At 46.0% G+C, this 10,000-nt stretch overlaps 1 protein-coding gene across 1 annotated transcript in view; it reads right to left on the bottom strand.

The window, feature by feature from the left end:
- cntn3a.1 (contactin 3a, tandem duplicate 1) overlaps positions 1 to 6,185 on the bottom strand; it is a gene marked incomplete at both ends in the record, with an annotated part of 94,670 nt that extends 88,485 nt beyond the window's left edge. Inside the window, one exon of the mRNA XM_080832407.1 lies at positions 6,131 to 6,185. Within this exon, the coding sequence (XP_080688533.1) occupies positions 6,131 to 6,185 (55 nt within the window). The remainder of the gene's footprint in view (positions 1 to 6,130) is intronic.
- Positions 6,186 to 10,000: the final 3,815 nt, after the last annotated feature.

Genomic DNA, 10,000 nt, shown 5'->3' on the forward strand with positions numbered 1-10,000 from the left:
TGGCGTGGCGTGGCGTGGCGTGGCGTGGCGTGGCGTGGCGTGGCGTGGCGTGGCGTGACACTGAATCCCCAACTGCACCCGTTGCGCAGGTTTGCAACTAAGATAGTAGCCTCAGCCACCGGTGTAGGAATGGGTAGATGTCTGAGCGCTTTGAGTGCTCTATGAGTTGAACAGCGCTATATAAATGCAGTCCATTGACCATCTACTTAAATGCTGTGCATGAGCAAGAGACCTTCAGAGCAATAAAAGCAGACTGGTGGCAGCCTTGTAGAACCTGATAATGTAATAATTTCCTGATAATGTAATAACTCCCGATAATGTAATACAAATTCCTTCATAAGTCCCTAAAACATGTAATAAAACCTGATAATGTAATAATACCCCGATAATGTAATAAAGTGCAGGTTAGCCTCAATTTTGCAGAACCTGATAATGTAATAATTACCTGATATTGTAATAACTTTGGTTGGTGCTGTAGCATCAGGTCTCCAGTTTCAGAGGTCCAAACAGTGAAGCTGTCCAGAGACCTGCTGCTATACTATTAGCAGATACAGTATATATTTTATATGATTGCGAATGCACAATTTGTACAATGGTGAAAGGGATATTCAGTGGTAATCAACTAATAGAGAAAAAATAAGAACATTTTGGTATGTTATAGACTGGCAGCTAATGGGCACATAGAACATTGAGTTTCTAAGTCCTCATTGATCATCAATAGCTGACATTTCGCTATTTGATTTATATCAAATTCTCTTTTGATTTTGTGTGGCAATGTCCCTTAAAAATTACACTATATACTGCAAAACATCATGCACTGACCAAAGTTTTTACAATATCAGGAATTTATTACATTATCAGGTTCTGCAAAATTGAGGCTAACCTGATAATGTAATAACTTCCAATTAATGTAACATTTTACTACATTATTGGTATGTTAATTGTTACATTATTGGGAAATGCACTTTATTACATTATTGGGATATTATTACATTATCAGGTTTTATTACATCTTTTAGGGACTTATAAGGGATTTTTTATTACATTATCAGGGTTATTACGTGATCAGGAAATTATTACATTATCAGGTTCTACAAGCCTCGTAGTTTTCCACCAACACAACACAGAGAGAAAGAGAGAGAGAGAGAGAGAGAGAGAGAGAGAGAGAGAGAGAGAGAGAGAGAGAAAGAGAGAGGGAGGGAGAGAGAAATGGAAATTAAGTTAATGCTTGAAATTAGTTTGATTACCACTGAAAAATACAAAGCCAGAATCAAGACAAATGTTCCTGTTTTTAGGCCACACTAGTCTTAAGATATATTTGGGTTCTCTTAAAAAAAAATCTTTGGCTTTGGCTTTGTGTCTTAGGCTAGAACAGAGTTTACTGCTTCTCATCCTCTAAACTGAGAGGAAGGAGCCACCTTTCTTCACGGATAAACAGTTTATTAGGCATCACACACACACAGACAAACACACACACACACACACACACACACACACACACAAGGCTGGCACGCGGCAGGAAGGGAGACCTGCGGTTCAGGAGCAGTTCAGTGTGCAGGCAGTGAACTGGACAGAAGTGGAGGTACTGCACGAGGTCACAGCGCACACAGAGAGTCATTGTCATGTTATTTCACTCCAGCTTGTGCGTATATGCACTCCAGGCTCATGTGTTCCCTGCTGGTGATTATGCAGTGATTATGTAGGGCATAATTGCATCGCCTCGACTCGAGATCTTTCCTTAATGTTTCCAAGTAAGCCTCGGAGTGAGCGAACTGCCTATGGAGTCCAGGCATGTCTAGATGAGTTTTTAAGAAACTGCGAGGGACAGAGGGGCCACGTATGGCAGCAAGGGACAGAGGGGCCACGTATCACAGCAGGGGACAGAGGGGCCACGTATCGCAGCAAGGGACAGAGGGGCCACGTATCGCAGCAAGGGACAGAGGGGCCACGTATCGCAGCAAGGGACAGAGGGGCCACGTATCGCAGCAAGGGACAGAGGGGCCACGCATCGCAGCAACGAACAGATACACCACGTATCGCAGTATGCCGTGGCTGCTGTCACATCTGGAGGTAGGGCTGTGGATTTCAGTGTGTCTCCGGTTAAAGCTTCAGTGGCGGGGCGCACGCCAGATAGCTCAGCTGCAGAAAGTACCACAATGGAGATGGACAGGGCATGCTGGAGAGGGCATTGATCCCCAGCATAGCCGTCCTGAGCGGAATGTGAAGTGGAATGTTAAATGTGAGGTTTGTTAAGAGTGCTGATCAGAATGTGAAGTGGAATGTTAAATGTGAGGTTTGTTAAGAGTGCTGATCAGAATGTGAAGTGGAATGTTAAATGTGAGGTCTGTTAAGAGTGCTGATCAGAATGTGAAGTGGAATGTTAAATGTGAGGTCTGTTAAGAGTGCTGATCATTCTACCCATGTAGGTTGCCTAAATTGTGATCTTTTTGTGTTCCGGTCCTGAGCACACATCCGCGAAGTGTCTGGGTAGGCCACAGAGTGTGGGTCGGCTGTTGTTTCTACTAGCGGGGACTACAGAGAAACAGAGTGTGGGTCGGCTGTTGTTTCTACTAGCGGGGACTACAGAGAAACAGAGTGTGGGTCGGCTGTTGTTTCTACTAGCGGGGACTACAGAGAAACAGAGTGTGGGTCGGCTGTTGTTTCTTCTACTAGTGTGGACTACAGAGAAACAGAGTGTGGGTCGGCTGTTGTTTCTACTAGTGGGGACTACAGAGAAACAGAGTGTGGGTCGGCTGTTGTTTCTACTAGCGGGGACTACAGAGAAACAGAGTGTGGGTCGGCTGTTGTTTCTACTACTAGTGGGGACTACAGAGAAACAGAGTGTGGGTCGGCTGTTGTTTCTACTAGCGGGGACTACAGAGAAACAGAGTGTGGGTCGGCTGTTGTTTCTACTAGTGGGGACTACAGAGAAACAGAGTGTGGGTCGGCTGTTGTTTCTACTAGCGGGGACTACAGAGAAACAGAGTGTGGGTCGGCTGTTGTTTCTACTAGTGGGGACTACAGAGAAACAGAGTGTGGGTCGGCTGTTGTTTCTACTAGCGGGGACTACAGAGAAACAGAGTGTGGGCACTACAGAGAAACAGAGTGGGGGTCGGATGTTGTTTCTTCTACTAGTGGGGACTTCACAGAAAGTGTCTCGGGGAAACTTGAAGGCAGTGGCAGGTGTCTTTGTTGAAATTACCATCAATTTTAAAGGATGCTTTAGAGTGTGTGTGTATTCTTTTCTGTTTGCGACGTTGACCAAATCAAGTAAGGTAGTCATGCAGAACACCATGAGAGCTGCTCAGAGTAGCTCAGTTTGTTTCACACCTCTGCACTGTAAACCCGAACAAGTTCAGAGAACTCAAAACTTTTGATGTAACCGATTACATAAGAAAATTTGAGTACATATATTATTTTTTTTAAGTAAACTTAACTCAAAAATTATACATGAAGGAATGAAAATGTATCATTTTTGAGTTAAGTTTACTTAAAAAAAATAATATATGTACTCAAATTTTCTTATGTAATCGGTTACATCAAAAGTTTTGAGTTCTCTGAACTTGTTCGGGTTTACAGTGTGTGTTGGTTCAGGGCCATGTTGAGTTAAAGGGGATGGTGGATAGTGGGTGGATGGTGACCACGTTTAGTGCAGACTGTCAAGCCATCTGTGAGTAAGATCTGTTTCTTTCTTGGCACTTTATTGAGAACCGTTCTGTACTCGCGAGGCCACTGGTGCGCTGACAGGAGCTTCCAAGGTTCTAAGGGGGCGAGGAGGCCTGTGCGGACGGGAAAGCTATGCCTTCGGGACTGGTTCCCTGAGTGTCCAAAGGCTTTTCAGAATGTTACATCTGAACTGGTAAATACTGTGCCTTTAGCTCATCCAGATTTCACTGAAAACTTTTCCCTTGTTTGTTGGTGCGTCTACTTATGCTTTTGGGTTGTTCTGTCTCAGATACAGCCTAATGAGGACAACGCTCGGCCTGTTGCTTTCATGAGTAAGTCTTTGAATCACACTCGGGCTCATCTCAAATATCCGGCTCATCTGCTTGAGTTCTTCGCTAGGGGCTATTTGTCATAGGTTTAGTCATTTGTTGCAGGGTCACAGGTTCACTGTGTGGACAGACAACAACCCACTGAAGTTTGTCTTGATGAAGCCAAAGCTTGATGCTTGCATGCAGCGCTGGGTGGCTAAGTTTCGCTCCTTGTGATTTGGACATCTTGTGTATTCCAGGTCCCAAACATGTGATGGTGGACGCCCTGAATGAAGAGATTTTTGTGAGAGTTATGTGTCGCCTTACTAGGACTCCTCACACTAATCTGCTTGAAGAGGCAAATCAGCTTGCAGGTGGATTCAGTCTAAAAGGTGTTCATGATGATGAGGCAGGTAATCAGTTCAGCAACGTTCTTTGTCGCTGGCCAGGCAAAGATTGAACTGGGACATCATTTTTAAAAAGGTGCAAGATTGCAAGGCTCCGGAACCTGAGGCTCGGGGAGACCGATGTGTCACCATCATCAGATGTGACCGATGTGTCACCATCGTCAGGTGTTTGTATTAGTTTGTTTGTCACTGTCAAAAAAACCATCTAAACACACATACACAAGCACACACACACACACACACACACACACACACACACACACACACACACACACACACACACACACACACACACACACACACACACACACACACACACACACACACACAGGCTGACAGTGTTCTCTTGACACACACAAAACCATCGGCATACACGCGCACCCTCACTGGGGTTGAGAATTCTCACACCTTCCTGTATAACCCTATGAAGAATGGTCAAGCAGATTGTTTCGTTTTCACTATTCATTCAGTGTGCTTTGCAGCTAACATGGGCTACTGAAAATAACATGTAAGTTGACATTTCCCAGCAAAACTTTCTGAGTTCAGGAATGTTACTTGAATCAGTAGCAACAACCACATAAAGCTGTTTTTAAGTCAAATACAACTCCAGTCATTGTAATAGACAGAGAGTCAAGAATCTTCTTCAACATATAGATAGCCTAAACCCTATAGTAATAAGGTGTTTCCTGATGCTATGCAGGCGAACTAACAGCCATTTAAAAACATTCATCATTTTGAAAGACTGAGTGTGAATGATAAATGTAATCTATCCCATGTTTTTTTTTAACCTGGTGCAAGGGATTCGTATGTGAAAGAGGGAGAAGGAGAGAATATTTTCCCAGCATGCACTGCTGTCTGTTGGACTTGTACCAAACAGATGATAAGTGGCTCGTCATTACAGCGCCTGTCAGAATCCCTGCTGATGTGATTGGCTCAAAAGCCACAAATTCAACAGCACCCACAAATGAATCTGCCATTTCACCTGCCCCACAAAGGCTTCTTCCTACTACTCTAGCATCCTATGAGTGAATGTGTACAAATAACAACCCTAGCATCCTATGAGTGCATGTGTACAAATAACAACTCTAGCATCCTATGAGTGCATGTGTACAAATAACAATTATTTTCGACTCCTCCCTTTGATGTCGCACCATTTGTGGACTATCAGTACATCAGAGGCATAATGCACAGCTCGTTGCCCTTTCAAATTTTGGCCCATAATGTAACCCTGAGCCAACACATCATCTGCAAGAGCAAGGAGCAAGCAACACCGAGGTCACGTGGAATCACACATACTAATAGAAAGGTTTGCCTTCTTTAAGCTGCTAGACATTTTGCATTTTAGCATCCTACATTTACAGATATACAAATATGTAGACTTAATCTTACCAACACAAACCCTAGAACAAATATAGTTAGAACTAATATAATAAACCAACAAATCACTTGCAGGTGAAGTTTAGCTCTGTAACATTAACCTCATGGCAAATTGCACTGACATACAGTACAGTGCATTCACTGTTTGCACGGTGTGTCTGTGCAACATGCTAGCTACTCCTCTAAAACGCTGGTGACATTTCCTTGAGCCGGGTCAGTTTGTTTGAATAAACAGTGTTGTTTGTTATGGGTGCAGTGAGGCGGCGGGGAGGGGGAGGGGGTGGGTGCGTTGAGGCGGTGGGGAGGGGAGGGGGTACCCAGATAATGAGCGTCGGGGTGCAGAGGTGACTGAGATGCCCCTCACACACTTACCTGCCAGACCCACGATGAATGACTGGAGCACCAGCAGTTTCCATAGCAACCCCATCTTAACAGTGGGAGGTCAGTGGGCGCTTACATCCAAGCAGAGGTGTGTGTGGGGGGGGAGGGGGGATGAGGTGGTAGGGGGGGGGAAGTCCTGACTTGTCTCCTTCCAGTGGTGGCCAGGACCTGATATTTAAAAACAAAAAAAGAGAAAGAAAGAGAGAGAGAAAGAGAGAGAGAGAAAACAAACAGACGGGTGACATTTCAGATAAACAGTCGAATATGTGCTGGCTGCTTTTTCACACAACCATTGTCATCCGCGATTGAACCACAGTAAAGTCATGTATTCACAAAAGGGTCAGAAGCCCCCCCCCCCCCCGCTCTCCACAGGAGTAAAGATGGGGACATCTAATCACAAGGCTTATAAAAATCCAAGCGTGGGAAAATGGCAAGGAAGCCACAAGAGACAGAGGACTCGCCATTCAGCCTTTAACCAGCAGGGGGGGGAGCAGGAGGTGGAGAGATGAGAGGGGAGGTGAGGGGAGGAGAGAGGAGAGGGGAGAGAGGAGAGAGGAGAGAAGAGAGGGGAGAGAGGGGAGGGGTGCAGAGGGGAAAAGGGAGAGAAGAGAGGAGAGAAGAGAGGGGAGGGGTGTAGAGGGGAGGAGAGAGGAGAGAGGAGAGAGGAGAGAGGAGAGGGGATGAGATGAGAGGGGAGAGAGGAGAGAAGAGAGGGGAGGGGTGTAGAGGGGAGGAGAGAGGAGAGAGGAGAGAGGAGAGAGGAGAGAGGAGAGGGGATGAGATGAGAGGGGAGAGAGGAGAGAGGAGAGGGGTGGAGATGAGAGGGGAGAGAGGAGAGGGGAGAGAGGAGAGAGGAGAGGGGTGGAGAGCGGGAGGTGGAGAGATGAGAGGGGATGGGAAAACTGACACCGATTTAGAGAGAGGGAATACGCGGTCCCTTCAGTATTTACGAACAGAGAGGCATTACTTCAAAACGCATAGCAGAATTAAATAGATCAAATAGTGTGTATTAGTATAGCATAACTTCAACACCAGCCTTCATCACACAGAGATATATTAGAGAGTTCTACACGGACGGTGAATACAAATGTCAGTGGTTGCACACCGTAAGGATTAAGGAATATAAGATTTCGACATTTACATTTATTGACTTGGGAAATTTCAATCCTACACGACTATACGAAATCCAAGGTATGAAATGAGAACACAGAGCTTGCTCTTCAAAAGCACTCAAGACTAGAGAAAGGGGGGGGGGGGGTGTTGGCATTACACCAGGGACAATAAGCTTTAGAGGAGAAATGGGATCTTCAAGGCGTAGCTTGAGTGCGGTCAGACACAAAACAGCCCAGCAACTGAGTCTGGATCAGTGCCAACCTAAACCACGGCCAAATCTGCCCCAGTCAATTGCTACCCGGTGTGCCCACTGAAATGTGAAAAACAAACAAACAAACAAACAAACAAAAAAACAAAAAACAACAAAAAGCTGTTACACCTGCTGCCTCTTAATGCTTTCCACAACAGGACCGTGAAAGAAAACAGACAGACAATGGGCTATATATCACTGCATTCAAACTGTTAGTCCTACTGTTCCCCGAACCAAACAGCCATGAATGCTTACACAGACCATGGATACGTACAGAGTACTTGGTTGTAACAGTGAAGGCAAGCACTAGACACCATCTGAGTCTCGTGTCTACTCTCTGTGGAGTGCTTGCTGGAGATAACTCTATCTGCGAGAAACCCACTGCAACGCTGAAACATATTGGACCCCTTATTTAATAGATTTAATCGCAACGCGGCTGTCGATTTAGCTAATGTCATAACATGAGCAAGATGCGTGGGAGTTCTATGTGTAAATGAGCTCCTTCAAAGCAACACCTTATTCTGTCAAAAATGATATCATGCGGGGCATGGACCTCCCGCACAAGAACCTCTGCCGCCTCTGGTGAAAACTGTTCCGTTTGTGACCTGAAATTAGTCGTTTGCTCAGTAGAAGTAGAAAAATGATTAAGCTAAGTGAGAACGTTAATAAGGTCGAATCATTGTGATACGCTGATAAAGAATTACTTCATTGCCACAGCCACTAACTACTAATTAACAACCATTTAGGGTTGATTGTTCCCTATTTGGTGTCAACGAAATGAGCAAATACAGGTATCTCCATCTATTCTCACCGCACTGTTGCTATTCTCACCGCACTATTACCTATTCTCACCGCACTGTTGCTATTCTCACCGCACTGTTACCTATTCTCACCGCACTGTTGCTATTCTCACCGCACTGTTACCTATACTCACCGCACTGTTGCTATTCTCACCGCACTGTTACCTATACTCACCTCACTGTTACCTATTCTCCCCGCGCTGTTACACTGCCCTCTGAAATGACAGAGGCTAATGCCGCAGATGCCTGTATTAGTCAGCTGTCCCATACACACTGAATGCCACATCAGAGTGGCCCTGAGGCTCACAGTTTGTTTCAATGGTCGGTTTTCCTCTGTCATGCGTCTGCATTGTTTCAGTGCCTAGCAGTGGCGTTGTGATAAAGAATAACTTCATTGCCACAACCACTTCAGTGGCGTTTCTAAGGTATGGCTGGTATGGCATGTCCCCAGGCCGCCTCTAGATGGGGGGAGGCGCCACTGAGCAGTCTCTCTTAGAGTCAGACAAGCCATCCTTGAATAGGGAAAAAAGACTTTTCTTCAGCTGTATTTCCTTAACACGCTTGGACTAATACGACTGAGGTCGTATCCTTGAGAGCAAAGACTTAGTAATTGGTAGAGTTTGGTCATTTCAGGTATTACGCTCTTTCCTATGGAGTAAAACCTAGCTCTTGCCATAGCTTATGAGAGCTCGATGGTGATATTTGGGTCCTGTATTTCTGAGCTGATATTATTTATTATATTAAGTTATGTAAAAGATGGGTGTCAAATGTTTGAACAGGGGCAATACACAAGCGCCAGTGTCAGTGTATATTCGGCTTCTATTGGCCGGAGTGTCACCAGGGGGTACAGGTTCATCTGTGCGACTCCTGCACGGCTCAGAAGGGGCCAAACCAGCACCCCCCCTAGAACCACATCACCCCCTACAAAAGTACCAGGCGGGGGCCCTGATAGAGTGTGTGGGTTCCTAACACCAACCAAGGAAACCGCTACATTCTTGTGGCCATGAACTACATCACCAATGTCCCTTATTTAACATATAGGCCTAGGGTTCCCTGAGATCCCTCACCTATAATACCTATAACGGGGCAGCCGTGGCCTACTGGTTAGGGTTTCAGGCCGGAAACCGTAGTGTGGCCGGTTCGATCCCCGACCAGTAGGAAAAATGTGGGCGGGGGAAGTGGTAGACCACTGCTCTCCCATGCCCACATCCACGGCTGAAGTGCCCTTGAGCAAGGCACCTAACCCTGATCACTGCTCCCCGGGCGCCGCCAATGGCAGCTCACTGCTCCGGGTTAGTGTGTAACCTCACTTCACTGTGTGTGTGTGTCACTTCCCTGGATGGGTTAAATGCAGAGGTACATTTCAGAGTGTGTGTGTCTACACCACCTCTGCCATAGAGAGGACTTTCACGACTTTTTCTCTCACCTCCACCAAGCGCCTGGCCAGCGAGACGTTCTGCCGGAGCAGCAGAGCAACCAGGGGGGGATCTTTAAGGCTAAAAAGATTCTATAGGGGGATAAGTGTGTGTGTGAGTGTGTGTGTGTGTGTGTGTGTGTGTTTAAGGCTGAAGGTCCAGAGCACGGGACCAGTGGAGCGTTTCAGCCATGCTCTGGTCACACAGCTTGCTGTCTTAACCAGCCGTGAGACTGGGGATCTGCATCTGACCCTGGACCTAAGGGGGTACTGGACAGCAGTCC

Source organism: Sprattus sprattus, assembly GCF_963457725.1.
Source record: "Sprattus sprattus genome assembly, chromosome: 2".
Taxonomy (NCBI): domain Eukaryota; kingdom Metazoa; phylum Chordata; class Actinopteri; order Clupeiformes; family Clupeidae; genus Sprattus; species Sprattus sprattus.